This window comes from Camelus bactrianus, chromosome 20 (assembly GCF_048773025.1).
Source record: "Camelus bactrianus isolate YW-2024 breed Bactrian camel chromosome 20, ASM4877302v1, whole genome shotgun sequence".
Classification (NCBI taxonomy): domain Eukaryota; kingdom Metazoa; phylum Chordata; class Mammalia; order Artiodactyla; family Camelidae; genus Camelus; species Camelus bactrianus.
The window spans coordinates 21,431,358-21,446,294 of NC_133558.1; the positions used below are offsets into that span (position 1 = coordinate 21,431,358).

Consider the following 14,937-nt stretch of genomic DNA (forward strand, 5'->3'; position numbering starts at 1 on the left):
TGAATGGTTTGGGCAAAGGAAGGATTTTCTCATTTGAATGGACAGTGATCTAAAATAAACTTTCTTTTGAGGAGGTAAAACAGCAAACACATGAAGGTAAACTCCGGGGTAGGGGTGGGGAGGGGCTAGGTACAAGGCAGGGCAGATATTTGTACTGACCCTGCACTACTGAGCGTGACACCTGAACACGCTCCTTCCCATGGCTGCACTGCTCCAGCTCAGTGGCATCACAGACTGAGGACTCTAGACCTCTTTGGAGGAGACGCAGCTACAATATCAGAAGAACCACAAATCTTGAGAAGACTTTGATTTAACTTCCTTAATACCTGCAGAATCCATCTGCTCCCTGCACCCCCACAGCCTCTGCTTTACTCCGTCCCTCCTAACTTCTCACAATTGCCGAATGTACATAGATTTCTGTTTTGGAAACTTCATCTTGGCAGAATAGAAGTGGAGTGAAAGGGGCCGTGCTAGACACAGGCCAAAACCTTTTGGGGGTTCCCCATGCCTTTCGGGTTAGCGGTCCAACGCCTTTCTCACAAGGGCAGAAGCCACGGCTGCTGCCACCGCCCGTCCGCTTCTCGGCCAGCCTCTCGCGGGGAGGGAGTGGGAGGTGCGCCCCGGAGGCCCCGCCCACGAGAGAGCACGCTTGCGCACTCGACGCAGCAACGGCCATCTTGGACTCGGGCAACCCGCTCACTTTCCGCGGACTTCAGAGGGGTCGCGCAGTTCCTTCCCGCCGGGGCACGCTTCACCCCTTGGGGGCCCTGCGCTCAAAACCAACGGCCCCAGCCCCCACCCTTCCGTCCTCCACGTAAAACCGCGAGCCAGTATCCTGGTGGCAATTGCCAGCTCCCCACCCTTCCTACCTGGTGACTCTGGGCAGGTACCTCAGTTTCCTTATCTGTGAAGTGGGAATTTGAGGCGTCCCCTCCCCTCCCCCAGGTCACCAGGTAAAACATCTACTGATTGGGTATGTATGGTAAGTTCTCAGCATAAAGGCCGGCACATGGTGTGTTCCTAAGTGTTATCTACGTGCTTTTCCTTCAGGAGGCCTGTAGCTACCACCCTTCTAGCCACCGCGGCTACAGCGCCCATCCCCCACTCCCGCCCACGACTGCGGTCTCTTCGAAGACCAAGTCAGGGGCCGGGGAATTGGCAAGATGCCCTCAGGGGAGTGAGAAAGAGCCTTTTAGGACTTGAATGTGACCACTTTGGAAGGGTGTCAGAAAACAGCAGACCAGGGTGCCCAGGACAGGAAAGACTGTAGATTTTGGAACATTTAAACGCCCCCGTGCCTGTTATTTTTATCACCCCTGGCTGCGTCCCCACAGGGACTCCCATGCAGCACAAAACTCCTAGAATGAAAAACCCTGTGTGTGTGCTAGCTGTGGGGGACATCGGGAAGAGGGAGCCAGGACACTGTGTCCCAGGTAGAGCCAAGCATGGGGCAGAAGGGCTTTTAGGGGCCCTGGAAGGGAGAGGCATTCAGGCCAGGCCTTTGGGGGTTCCCAGGCAAGTGCAGCTGCTCTATCAGCTCTGCAGCCAGAGCCTAGCAGTTTAGGGACCCCTGACTTCCTGGAAACTTGCCTGGAACCCAAAGAGATGAGGGTCGTGCCTGGGAAAGGGGCTAGGGCCTTCTAGTGGGCTGGAGAAACACACTTAGCCCACTACAGGATTCTGGAGGCCCAAGATGAGACCTTATTCAGTAATAAACCAGGTGAAAGCCAGGCATGCCCAGCTTCCCCCATTCCAGCCTGATGGAGTGAAGGGTAGCAGAGGAGACAAAAATTACTAAGTGGGAATGGGGGGATTGCAGTTTATTTTCAGACACACTCAAAGGGTGGGAGGTGGTCAGCCGGCTCTGCCTGCATCCCCTCCCAGCTCTTCGCTTAATTAAGAACTCTCCCCTGACCTCCAACTCCCTAGGCTGTGCAAGATAGATGAGGCACTGCTACCCCACTCACAGGAGGGGCTTAGGTAGGTGTGGAGTGTAGAGACTCCACTAGAGGGGTAGAGTTCAAGTATTCACAGTTCTCCATCCATACCCCCAGATTACACTGTGCCCAGGCCATGAGGAAGGGTCCCAATCCTGGGGTTCATAGTGCTGTTAATAGCCCTTTTCTCACTCAGAAACCTCAGGATGAGCTCCCTACCCCTTTTCCCTGACAATAACAAACCACAGTCCTAAACCATAATGTCAGCACCCCACTCACCCAAGACCCCCACCTTCCTTATCTGGAGTGATAGGGGTGGGGCGAGCTTCACTGGTAGTGAATGGAGCAGGAGCAAGTGGTAATAGGTGAGGGGAAGAGGGGAGAGGAGGATCTCAGAAGGCAGGCTTGGCAGGTGCTGATGAATAATTTCAGGCAGCTCTGGTCTGCACCCTGACTCCACCCACACCCTAGAATCCCTGAGAGTCCAACTGAAAGGCAATGGTGGAGGAGGAATGTGAGGGAGAGGAAGCTGGGCAGGACCTTGTCCCCACCAGTCCTGCCCTGGGGGACATGATGCTTAGGAAGGGCCAGGACTGGGTTCCAGGCCCAGTTCTCAAGCTCTGACCTTCCAGAATAGCTGAATCCTGGGGAGGGGTAGGGCTACTAACCCCCACACCCCAGACATCCTGGCCTTGGGCAGAGTGGTAGGAATGGGGCTGGGGTGGGTGTGTCCTCCCAAGGGTATTATAAAAAGCTAAAACTGTTGACAATTCCTTGGGGAGAAGTGGCTCCCAGCCTCTTGTATCCCCAAGTTATCAATCTCCCTAATGCCCAGCAGACAGGGCACAGGGGGTCCCAGAGAGCTAAGGGAGGAGGCCACAGCCCCTCTCTGAGAGGGGGCCTATTAGCACCATGCAATGTTGGGGCACCCTGCAGCCTGACAGATCTCTGGGCAGGGGCCCTCCAAAGTTGAAGTGTCCACTTGCTAAAGCTTCTGTACTCTTAATGGGGGGGACCCCGGCAGGGGAAGAGGTGAGGGGAGAAGGCTGGGCCGAAGTCCATGCAGGGGTCTCAGGATCCCCAAGGGCCCCTCTGGGAGTCATGACTTGAAGAACCTTCGTACCACAAACTGGCCCAACAAAACCACGGCCAGAACTATCAGCACGTTGCGGATGGGGCCATTTCCCAAGTCCAGGGCCGCCACCTGCCAAGAGAGACAGAGTGGTCACAAAGGGGCTGGCAGGTGTACAGTGCCCTGGGACCAGGGTGGGGCTGTGAGAGGGGTGGTCCCAGCAGCAGGGAGGCGGTCATCAATGCTTGGGCACTCACCCAGCCACCCCTCTGCGCGATCCACCGGGCAATGCAGTGATGCAACATGAAGTCGGCCACGAACCGGGTCACCTGGCCCAGGAAGCCAGTCAGGCCGCGCTGGTAGACATGTAGGGCCAGGCGGTAGCCGAAGCCCAGGAGAGCCACCACTCGGCCCCAGTTGATGCCGCTCTCAAACAGGCTGGGGACAGAGCGTCAACACAGTCAGTGGAGTACCCCAGAGGGCCCTTCAGCCTGCTTTTCCTCTCCCATCTCTTTGGACGTTCCCTGCCCCCCACCAGCTGGAAAGCAAAATGGCTTAGCTGTGAATCGAGGCAGCAGAGGCTGCCCCAGCTTGGCCTCAATTTGGGAAGAGCCTGAGTTTCTGTGAAAGGAGAAAGCTAAGAGGGCATAGAAGTGGGCTGCTGCTGCTGGGGGTGTGGCCCAAGTGCTGGGGGCACAAAGGGGCGCAGAGAGCGTGGAGGACAGAGCGGTGGACAGAGGCAGCAGGGAGATTACCTGTGGGTGCTGCTGCTGGCCTGGCAGCCCGAGGGACAGCAGAGAGAAAAGGACAGAAGAGGTTAGGACAGGTCCTGGAATCACAGCAGAGTGGGTGGTGGCCTCTAAGGACACAGGCAGGATGTTTCAGCCCTGAGCACCAATTCTAAATCTATTGCCTACTCATGCCTTCACCCTCAGCCTCGAATCTACCCCAAGGCTGACCTCCTTACCCAGGTGATGACAATGGCTAACACCTTTAAGTGTGGACACTGTTCAAAACATATTTCCCCTATTTTACGGACCAGGAAACTGAAGGTTAGAAAGTTTCACAAAGCCAGTAAGTGGCAGGCAAAGCTGAGATTTGACCCAGGCAGTTGGTCTCTTTAACTGCAGATTGCCTCTCTGACACCAGATTATACCATCTGGAAGCCATTTCCAGAACCTGGTAGGCTGAAGCCAGGTCCAGCAACCTTACCATCTTTGGTGTGAAATGTTCCAAATCCAAAGGACAGCTGTGTCCCAACTGGGCTGGGGGGCTCTGGGGCCATCCCCACCTGAGCCCCTCCATAGTCCTGATCTAATGGGTCAAATGCCAGAGCTTACAAGGGATGTAACCTTATACACCAGAGATGAAGAGCCTGAGCCTAGAGAGAGGAAGAGACAGGGGCCCAAGGCCACACGTGAATTAACAGCAGACACAGGGATGACAAACACGTCTCCTGACAGTGACAGAGAAGCGTCATCCCATCCCATGGGCAGGGCACAGCACGGTGGTGACAGCGCAATGGAGAGGCAGTGGCCGAAGTTACCTCGAGGCAATCTTGGTGAAATACTCGTAGGCATTCTCTGCTGTTGGCTGCAGGTGCTGCAACATGGCCTGGAACTCTGAGTCGTAGCGCCGGTTGATGTCGTCCCCGATGATGGCGAGCTGGCGACCCACCTGCCCCATGGTGCTGGAGGGACAGGAGGCAGCAGGTGAGCTGGCAAGCAGGTTAGTTAGCACTGGGGCCCGGGCTCATGGCAAAGGGCTTCTGCCTGAGATGCCCTTGGCCTTGTGCACCCCTCCTTAGAGGTCCTGAGAGTGTTCTCAAACATAAAGGCTGGGCCCAAGGACAAGGGGCAGGCATATGCTAAAAAGGGTGCAAGGTCCCGGATGGGTGTGGGAGCCCCAGTTGAACAAGGAGCAGCAGTGGGAGAAGTGCAAGACCCCTCCAGGCCTTCCAGCTCCCAAGACCTGCATGGGGACCCCAAATAAGCCTCCACTTCCCTGTGGGCCCAGGGACCTGCTGCTCACCTGGTAGGTTCCAGGGGCAAGGTGTCCATCTCTGGGTTGGTGGGCGCAGCTGCCCCCTCAGCCTCCTGCTCCTGCTGATGGCGGTAAAAAACGTAGCTGCGGAAAACCTCCTCCGTGTCCCGGGCTACCTGCTCCTCTGAGGATCAAAGCTGGGAGTCAGGGAGGAAGTGCTCTGGGGATGATTCACTCTGCCTGTGGACAAAAGTGTCTCTCTTCTGGTCCTTAGTTAACACCTAGTGCTTACTCTGTGCAGAGTAGTCTTCTGGCACTTTTCATTTCATCCTCACAACAGTCTTGTGAAGTAGCTGATCCCTAGTTTACAGATGGGGAAACTGAGGCACAGTGTTTATGTAACTTGCACAAGGCCATACAGCTGGAGGGAGCAGTATAGACAGGACGGAATCCCTGGCACTTGGGTCCCTGACTTCATTTTAGTGTGTACAAGGCACCCAGCCCTTATGGCTTAGGGAATGTGGGAAACCAAATTTGAAATTGTAGCCTGAGGCCCAGAAAAACCACATCGAGAGATAGTGACAAACCTGGGACTGAACCCAAAGTCCAGGGAAGAACTTGGGGTGGGCTGTGAGCTGCAGGCTTCCCTGATGGTCCCCTTGGAACAGGGAACAGAGCAGCCATCTTACTTCCTCCCCAAAGTTGTAACAACCCCGTTCCCTGTTTAGCAGACCTGACTTGGTGATAAGCCCGTTGACTTCCTTATTTCTCCCACTGCAGGGATAGGACAGCCACGCCACGCCCTTCTTTCCTCCTCCTCACCCCACCCTGCCCAGCTGCCCTGGGAGGGCACTGTGCCCATCTCATGCTCCCTCCCTGACCCCTCCCAGCCTCAAAACCTCCCACCCCTCCTCCCACCAAGACTCCCCCCATTCTCAGGGCTTAATCTTGACTGCAGTCCAGCTTCTGAGCCTGACGGGCTGCCTGCATTGGGTAGGGAGATGCTTTTCTCCTTTATACAAGGTGAGTAAACTGAGGCAGGCAAGCCTGCCTTTCATTCCCGCCTGGCCTATCCACATCTGCTCTCTCAATCCTCACAGACAACTCTGGTGGTCATGGGATGGGCGAGGGGACAAAGACCCTCACCCGAAGTGGAGGAGGGATCAGGTTCTCCACACCCCTGCCTGGGAGGACCTGGACCTTGTCCGGATGCCATTCCTCAGGTCCTGGTGGAGGGCAGTGTTAGCCTGTGGGGATGGGTGAGAAAAAGCAAAGATGGGGAACAGAGGTTTCTTCAGCCACATGGAGGGAAGGGGGCCCCCATTCCCCAAAGACCCCACCGCCCTAAGAACTTACTGAGAATTACACTGGCAGCTCTTCAAGGGGCACTGGGGGTGAGAAAAGCCAGGCAGCCAAAATTCCCACCCAGGGATCAGCCGGGAGGAGGGGTGCTGCTACAGTGCCCTAGGGGATCTCTAGTTGCATTTCACCCCACTCCTGGGCCAGGGAGGCTAGTTTCAGAGGCTGGGGTTCCTTCTGCTGCTCCCAGGGCCTCCTGCACCTTACCCAGCACATGCTTACCGCAGACTTGCCACCTTCCAGCCAATGACCCATGAAGGCTGTCCTTGAAGGTCTCACTTCCCCTTGGCTAGTCAGAACACACCTGTTTTCCAGCTCAGGCCTGTTAGCTGCAAACATTTCCTGAGTGCCTGTGGTATGCTTCTACCACGTATGTATGTGTACTCCCCGGGGGGGCTGGACATGGAAAGAGCACAGTAACCTGGCAGGGTAAGCGCTGGCATGCCCATTTTATAGGTGGGAAAGGTGAGGCACAAAGAAGTTAGTGCCCAAGGCCACATAGCTAGTCAAGGCATCAGGTTGATTATCTGAATTTCCATGAGTCCATCCTCCACTTAACACTCATTTCAGACTTATTTTCCAGTTTGTGAACCTCAGAGGGTGTCCCTTCCAGGGCAACTTTCCCTGTTTGAGTCCCACCTGTGCTCTTCCCATTCCTGCGTGGCAGGTAGTTGAGGAAACCTTCTTCCCAGCCCCCCAACCTGTCTCACACATGTACCTCCTTGCTCTCCTGTCTCCAGCCTCTGTTTTCCTCTTTTGCCCAGTTCTGGCCACAACTCTGGTCTGCTCTGTACAGCGTCCACAGAGGGTGTATTTCCTGGACATAAGCTGTTTCACTTTCAGTTTGCACCCCCTTCATTTCCCCCCACCCCAAGGCTGCCTCCACCACCCGGGTGGGAAACCCCCTCCTCCTATCCCTGGGGAGGGCCCAGCCCTTCCTGGGGCCAAGCACAGCTGCTCCCTCCTCCCTGGGAGGACCTGTGTGCCCTCCCCCACTCTCTTCCCTCTCAGGCCTGGGGCCATTTTTGAAAGTGCCCCAGAGAAGGGTGGGGGGGGGGCGGTCCCTCTGTGTTCTCCACCCTTCCACTCTTTCAGGGCAGGGACGGGGGAAGGCAGATCCTCCCCTCCTCCACCCCTGGGTGCCTGGCCTCATTAAAATAGACCTTTGCCTGGCACACCCCCATCCCAACTACTTCTTCCTGAACAAGGTGTCCTCCTCTCTCCCCTGGTCCCTGAAGCCTGGTGCCCCCAGGACCGCAGGGCTGGGGGGTTACCTACTGCACCTCAATCACTACCCCTGGGACTTAATTCTGGGATGAAGGTGGAGACTAGAAACAGCCCCCAGGGCCAGGGGCCTGTGCCTACCTGGGTCTGCCTCTACCCTCATCCGAGTGGCCTGACTTCCTGGTAGGGGGCCGTCCACTGTACCCCACCTGCTGGGTTTGCTGGGCCCAGGCTATTTCCCAGGGGGAGCTGCCTGGCTTGACTTGCAGACCTAGTGTTAGGACTCCTGGGGCAGCAGGAAGCGCTATAAAAGTTCTCCCCCTGCCCTTGACCTTGGCTCTGACCTCCACTCCCATCCCCCAGATTGCTCAAGAACTTGGTTCTTTGGCACCCGATTCTCTGGCACCCAGGGCCAGAGCAAGAGGGGAAGCTGTCTGTATGGCAGCCAGAGGGAGCCCTGACTGGATCAGGCCCCCAGCAGGGGTTGGCAGAGCTGCCCAGATAAGCCTTGAGGCCTCCCCCTCCCCACCGGGCCCCCTAAGGGTTCCCTGCCTCACCCTGGGCCTAGGTTTCAGAGAGCAGGGAGGATGGGCAGGACCCTCCCGCTTACCTGCCTGGACCCTAGCCCTGGCCCTGGCCCGGGATCGCTCAGCAGGGCGGAGGCCGGAGATCCTGAGGGGCCAGTGGCTGCTCCCAAGGGTAAGGTACCCAGGCCTGGCTTCCCGGAACGGGCGTCAGTGAATTCCTGGTGTCCGGATGCAGCCTCTGCTTGTCCTGGCGCGGCCCTGGGGACCCGCAAGGCTTCGGTGATCATAGAGGTGCCGGCAACTCCCTGCTTCAATCAGCTCCCTCTAGAGGAAGTTGCTCTGTGGCCGCCGGATGCGGATGCACCAGCCTAAGCCTTGGGCTAGGTCTGGTCTCGGCTCCCTGGCGAGAGAGCTGCTCCCACCTGGGAGGAGTGTCTCCCCCTCCCCCACTGCTTTCCCCACCACTGATTCCCAGCCCTCATCCTTGGTCTTTTCCCCACTTCCGTCATCAATATTAATAAAAAAAAGCCAGGATGGTGAGGTTTCTTAAGCACCACTGTGTGCCAGGCTCTTTAGGAACTACTGTCTCACAGAATCCTCTCAACAACCTATGGAAGTAGGTACTTAGCCTACACCCATTTTACAGATGGATAGACTGAGGCTTAGGAGGCTGGTTTAAGGAACCTCTCCCCAGGTCACTGAGCTGGTTTTATAATCGGGGCTGTAGGTGGGGGATAATAATAATACTAAATTGAGATTCAACGTGCAATTAAGACCCATGTACCAAGCACCTTGGTGGTGTCCGGAGGTAAAAATCTTGAAGGTGATAGTCAGGTAAACAGAGATGAAAACACAGGGTCTGTGCTACAAACTGGGCACGTGCAAGTTGGATGCTGAGAGGGAGACAAGAGGGAGGACAGATACTCTCTGGCCTCGGGGAATGGCCCTCAAGGACAAAAGCAGCCACAGCCAGGGAAGGACAGGCCTAGCGGAGAGGGGTGAGTGCCCCTGCCCCGTTCTGATTCGGGGTTCCCCAACCTCCTCTGCCCCCTACCCCTGTGTCTCCTGGAGCCTCACCAACTGCCCCGCTCAGGCTGGCTCCCCAGGCCTCCTTCCCCTGCTTCATTGCCCCCTGCACATTCTGCCCCCAGCCAAATCCCCCCTACCATACCCCACCCCCACCTTTGCCTTCTAGAACTCCTGGAAGTTTTCAACTGGAGGTTTTAATTTGAAAACCTTCTATTCTTAAGCAGTTGGTCCTGAGGTGGCTGCTACAGCCCTTCCCTCTGACTCAGGTCCTTCTCAAGATGGAGACCCCAGCTCCAACCCCTCGATCCAGAATTTGGGGCCACTCCTCCATGCTCTGCCTTTTCCATAGCCTGGTGGGGAGCAAGGGCAGCCCAAAGAGCTCAGACAAGGCCCTGTTAGGGGGTCGGGCACTCCCCTTGCCAGAGCAGGACGCCATCCCCTTGATAACTGACCACCAGGGAGGAGCAGGGAGGAAGGAGTCCAGGCCATCCGCCGTGCTGCCCTATACCCTCTCTGTGGCCCTATCACAGCCCGATCCCTCAAGGCTTGGGATGGGGGATGCAGGGCCCCAGACCCCCACCCCCATGGAGGTCCTGAGGGTCGTGGCCCAGGGTGCAGAGGTGAAGTCGTCCTGCCCAGGGGAAGCCAGGAGGTGCTGGGCAACCTGTTTGAGTTGGAGGAGAGGGAAGATGAGGAGGAGGAGGAAGCAGCAGGGAAGGCCTTAGGGGATACTGGGACCTCAGACAGGTGAGGAGCTGGGCTGTGGATTGTGGGAAGGAGCCTCGGATGGTGGTACTGGGGCGAGGCCTGGATGTAAGAAGAGAGAAGGATGTGGACCTGGATGGGAGGACCCAGAATGGGGATGGACCAGGAACAGACTCCTTGGATGGGCAGAGGACTGGGTGGGGAATGGATGGACACATCATGGTTGGAGGGGAGCTCGGGGCTGTTGGAGGCAGAGATGGGGGTCTTCCCACAAGTGAGGGGTTATGGATGGAGGCACCGAAAGGAAAGGGGGACAGGCCAGGGACTGGGAAGGGCTCCTTTCCGGGCCCCACTCCTCCCTGCCTTCCCTCCTCACTCTCTCCTACCTGGTTCCCACTCCCATGTGGACTTGGTGCCCACCCTGGTGAGGAAGGGGGCCCACTTCTCCCTCTGCTCCCCACCCCTCTCCTCACCCTGTTATTGGAGACAGATACCCACCTCTGTGATGAAGACCCCAGAGGGCACAGCAGGGAGTCGTTGGGAACAGGAGGATGGAGGAGGCTGAGCTGGGCTTGTGTGAGAGCCTTAGGGGGCTGGAGGGGCTGGGGGCCTTCACCACATCTCTGGGCTCCACCTGCCACCTGCATCTGACTATGCTTTGGGATTAGGGGCCACTTTGCCCAAGCCTTGGAGCAAGGATGCCTGCAAAGGGCCATGGGGCCACTGGCAGTCAGCCCCGAGGCCTTTACCAGGGAGGAGGAGGAGGAGGAGGAGGAGGAGTGTCTTCTTAATGGTGAGTGTGGTGGCCACAGGCGTGAGGGAGATGCCAGAAACAGACCATCTTCCTCTAGGACTCCCCAGGGCTGTGGGGCCTGGGAGGACACAGGGCAGTTTGAGGGAATGCTGGAAGCAGGCTGCGTTTGAATTCCTACTCCACTAGGCCAAGCTGTGTGATGGCAGCAAGTCACTCAACCTTTCTGTGTCTCAGTTCCTCATCTATAAAATGGTAATATAACAGTACCTATCTCAGAGGGCAGTTGCAAGGATGAAACGAGAAGTTCTTTGTGAATGCCTGGGACTGTGCCTGGCACATAGCAGGTGTTTGCTAATGAAAACAAGGAAACCTCACCTTCAGCTTGGCCCTCCCTGTGTCACTGCCCACCTGGGCTTGGGCCTGGGCCGCCTCTCATTGCTGTCAGCCTGTCAGTGACCCCTACCTCTCCACAGGAGACCTCGGGTTGGCCTCCTCGAAAGTAGGGACAACTCCCTGGAACTGCCTCCTCAGCTTGTACAAGCAGCTTCAGAAATCGGCCATGGCCAAGGTCCGTGGGGCTAGGCTCTGGTTGCGGGGGTGAGGCCTGCCTAGGGTCTCAGGGGAGCAGTCATCTTTCTTAACCCTTTGGGAGCTGTTGTTCCCTCCTGCTTTCTGTTTTTGGGTTGGGGTGCGGGCTTGGGGCCCTGCCCCCTGACCTGCTCATTGACGGGGCACACCCTCAGTTTCCTCTCAAGGAAGTCTTGCCCCACGAGGAGAAAGATGAGGAAGAGGAAATGGAGGAAGAGGACAGCTCATTCAAGCTCTGTGTCCCAGACATTGTCACCCTCCAGTCGCCGCTGCATAAGACTTTTGGGTCGACAGATACAGTAGGTAAGTGTGGTGCCCCCACCTCCCCGCCCAATCAGTCCCCAGGTGGAGGGAGTCCCACTTTGGCCTGTGGCTCATGGGTGCGATACCAGTTCTTACCACCAGGTGGCACCAGAAGACCTAAGATGACCACTCGAGCTCGGGGACCAGTGTGTGGCTGGTCTGGAGGTCAGGCTAGGTTTAGCTAGTGTCCTCCTCCCTCAGGGTTTGGGAGGCTGCCGGGGTGGGGGTGGGGGGTTGACTGGGACTCCAGTTCCTCAAGCACTACCCAGTCCCAGCCCGGAATTCTCCCTCTTTCACTGGCCACCTCCATCCCTAGTTTTCCCATCACGCATCATGCACTGCTGTGACAGTGCCCCAGAGGGCCCACTCTCCCATTACAGCTCCCTTGCTGCCCAGACATGGTGAGCAGATGGCCTAGTGATAGTCACATATTACGATAACATCACTGTTGACATTTTCATAGCCATTACTATGGGCCAAACCCTCTTTTAAGCACTTTTCATGAAGTAATGCATTATAACTCTGAGGTAGGTCCTGTTACAGTCTCTGCTTCACTCTGAGGAAAGTGGGGCACAGAGAGGTTAAATAAAACTTGTCCAAGCTCACACAGCTAGTAAGTGGCAGAGCTGGAACTCGAACCCAGGGGGTTTGGGTGGTTTCAGATCCGTGCTCTGAAGTTGGTGGCTGGAGTGGGCCAGGTGGGGGTGGGGGCAGATGTCTGGCCCTCGCATGCTCTCCCCAGGAGGTAGGGAAAGAGACTTACACTCATACTGGCAGGAGAGAGCCCATGGAAAGTGAGTTTCCTGAGAAAGGCAGGGTGGTAGGGAGGTGGCATCTGGCTGGCTCCGGGGATGAAGAAAGGGCTATGGCTGGGGGTGACCAGGGGCTGCACAGGCTGCGGTGAGGTTTGGAGAGCCGGAGCCACCTCCTCTTCCTTCAATCCTCATCAGGTTGCTCCACCCTTCTCCTGCCTGTCCCATGCCCATCTCTCTGGCTCTCAGGTTTTGTGGAGTTGGAGTTAAAGAAGCTTCCGGTAGTACAACGGGAGTCCTGCCTCTGGAAGATGGGTGGCCATGAGGGCCAGGAGCTGCTGGACCAGCAGGAGATCACCCTGGAGGAGGCAGGCATTGTGGACAGCCAGGTGTGCCTGGCCCATCCAACTACCACACCCTGCCTGAGGGCACTGGGGAAAGTGGGGCTGGAGACCTCCTATCTTCTCAGGCCCCTGGGCCTGGCTCCAGCATCACCCCTCCCTCCACCAACCCTCCACTGCTGGGTGTGAAAGGCATAATTCCTTCTTGGGGGTGGTGCTGTCAGAGTGCAGAGGAGGTCCTGACCCCCTGCACACACACTTCTCCATCAGTCTGTCATTTGACCTCGAGTCCAGATGTCCATATTTAAGGCTTAACTGCCATCCTTCTGCTGTGTGGCCTTGGGCAAGTGTCTTCCCCTCTCTGGGCCTCAGTTTCCTCATCTCTACAATGAGGAGATTTGTGTAGGTGGCTTTAAGGCTTTCCTGTGCCTCTGTCAGTCACATAATGTTGCTCTTTCTCTGTTTTCTCCTCCAGTTCACAGTCATGCCTACTCCCACGAACACACAGAGGCGTGGGCAAGGACTACCCGCAGGCCCACCCTCTTTGACCTTGGCCTTATATGTTGGGCCTGTCCCAGCTTCTCTGAGTGCACATTGACAGATCTGTTGATGACAAATGTGTCAAAGTCCTTTTTATCCTTCTATTCATTCATCAGCTCATCCTTTCATTCAGTGGAATTTTGTCCCTGATAGTCTGTGTCGCTTACAAAAGGAAGAGCGAAGTCTTTAGTCGAAGTCTCTGCTCTGGCACTGACTTGCTCTGTGACTTGGTTTCTTTACCTGTAAAAGAGGACCATTGGAGGATCTGATAAGCTGAAGAGTGTGTGACCTTCAGCTGCAAAGGGCACTCTAGTGTCGGGGATTACGTCTCCCCCTTGGGGTCGTGAACACCAGAAATACTTGCCTCTGGGACATTGAGAGGCAGCCTTCCCATTGTCCTGAGCCCGCATGAGTCACAGGGCTCCCCTCTGTGCTCTGGGGAACATGCTGGGCCACCTCACCCCGCATCACACTGATTGTCGCTCTGGCAGGGCCCTTGCTTTTGCCTTTACTCGCTGAAAGGATCTCTCCTCACCCTTCCCTCCTGCTTCCCCTCCCCTCGAGAACCGCCCCCTGAGCCAGGCTGCCCCGCTCCCAGGAGTCACAGTCCTAGGGTAGCCGGAGCAGTGCTGGGGGCCCCTAGGGAGCTTCTGGGTAATGGCAAGTGGGGGCCCAGCTCAGTCCTCACGGGGACACAGCTGCCTCCAGAATGTCTTCCTCCTGCGGGTGTTTCAGGGGTCATGTCCATCACCACCCCTGCTTTCTCCTTATCTGCCCTCAGGAATACCAGGCTGAGGGGGAAGGAAGTCGCCTCCCAGCCTTTGGGGAATGCTGGGGACCTGGGGCAGGGGTGCTGAGGCAGTGGAAGCACCATCCTAGGCTGGAGGGAAGGGTGCAGAGCCCCATTGGTGTGATGTCCAGGACAGAGGTGAGGGAAGGGAGGGCTTGGTTGGGGTGCCTGGCTCGAGGGCTTCCAGGGAACCCCTCCCAAGTTGGAGGGAGAGGGTATCTCTATTTTATGGGAGGGAGGGAGGTGGCTCAGGGATAGTGGATCTGGGTCCACATGGGAGAGGGTCTGGAAAGGGCTTTGGGGTGCTTGTCTCTGGGAGTAGGTGGAAAGGTTCTGGGAGGATGCAGAGCAGGGAGGGGAGAGCTCAAAGATGCCAAGTCATCTTCCTTCACCCACTTCTGCCCCCCAGCACCTGCTCCTTGAGGAGATGGATGAGATGGGAAACTGGCCCCCAGAGAGTGAACCTGGTGCTGGCCTGAGTCTGCCCTGCCCGGATCCCTGCAACCCACATAGGGATGTGTCCCCCGCTTCTTAGGGCACATCAAGAAGCCCCTGGGGCCAAGGGGTCTTAAGATAAATGGTTGTCCATGTGTCTGCAGAGTGGGCCTGCCCAGCAGACTGTCCCGTCACCAGACTCAGACCTGTGATGTTACTAATAAAACCCAATTTGACTTTGGCCTTTTGGGCTGTCTGTCTGTGGACCCCGTCCCTCATCCTCAATCCAGGAATAAGCTTAGTTTATAGAGGTCTCAGTCTAGTCCTAGTCCTTGCCCATGGGCCACCAGGCTGCCCTGGCTGCAGAGCCCTGGGTTCCAGTGGAGGGGCCACAGTAGGGCATCTGAGCTGGAGGACAGGAGGTTTGGTGCACCTGACATGGGGGTGGGAGTGAGGAAGGGCATGTAGCTCAGAGTGCCAAGGGAGCCCCTGCTGCCTGCCCCTCTCAGTAGGAGTGTTCCTGGCCTCCCTCCCTCCTAAGTTCCCAGGCCAGGCTTGTGGCCTCACAGGGAGGATCCGGGAATTCTCCAGGAGGAAG

At 56.9% G+C, this 14,937-nt stretch overlaps 2 protein-coding genes across 11 annotated transcripts; one reads left to right on the plus strand and one right to left on the minus strand.

Annotated features, from left to right (window-relative positions):
• Positions 1 to 2,723: 2,723 nt before the first annotated feature.
• On the minus strand, positions 2,724 to 8,444 carry BAK1 (BCL2 antagonist/killer 1). 10 transcript variants are annotated; one of them, XM_045512231.2, is made up of 8 exons: positions 8,186 to 8,444; positions 7,070 to 7,168; positions 6,349 to 6,680; positions 6,139 to 6,239; positions 5,041 to 5,176; positions 4,556 to 4,699; positions 3,267 to 3,447; positions 2,724 to 3,141 (listed from the first exon to the last, which is right to left on the minus strand). In XM_045512231.2, exons 4-8 carry the CDS (start codon positions 6,206 to 6,208, stop codon positions 3,037 to 3,039), a joined length of 636 nt encoding a protein of 211 aa, XP_045368187.1. In that variant the 5' UTR covers positions 6,209 to 6,239; positions 6,349 to 6,680; positions 7,070 to 7,168; positions 8,186 to 8,444; the 3' UTR covers positions 2,724 to 3,036. The 10 variants fall into 10 exon arrangements, with proteins under 10 accessions (XP_045368187.1, XP_045368186.1, XP_045368185.1 ...); XM_045512230.2 differs by having other exon boundaries at positions 6,574 to 6,680; positions 7,070 to 7,179; XM_045512229.2 differs by having other exon boundaries at positions 7,070 to 7,179.
• A 771-nt stretch (positions 8,445 to 9,215) lies between these two features.
• Positions 9,216 to 14,580, plus strand: LOC105064214 (gametogenetin-binding protein 1-like). The gene is given in 8 exon segments (XM_074348508.1): positions 9,216 to 9,755; positions 9,758 to 9,878; positions 10,505 to 10,629; positions 11,064 to 11,158; positions 11,334 to 11,481; positions 12,483 to 12,622; positions 13,896 to 14,042; positions 14,314 to 14,580. Coding segments are annotated over 8 exon segments (1,248 nt in total). The 5' UTR covers positions 9,216 to 9,409; the 3' UTR covers positions 14,440 to 14,580.
• The last annotated feature ends 357 nt before the right edge of the window (positions 14,581 to 14,937 follow it).

Bases quoted from the DNA above. Each gene is read 5' to 3' on its own strand.
- BAK1 (XM_010949077.3), bottom strand. From the start codon at position 6,208: ATGGCATCCGGACAAGGTCCAGGTCCTCCCAGGCAGGGGTGTGGAGAA. The intron at 5,177-6,138 runs GTGAGGGTCTTT...TTTGATCCTCAG, and splicing joins TGATCCCTCCTCCACTTCGG to AGGAGCAGGTAGCCCGGGAC. The intron at 3,448-4,555 runs GTAACTTCGGCC...CTCTGTCCCCAG, and splicing joins TTCACCAAGATTGCCTCGAG to CCTGTTTGAGAGCGGCATCA.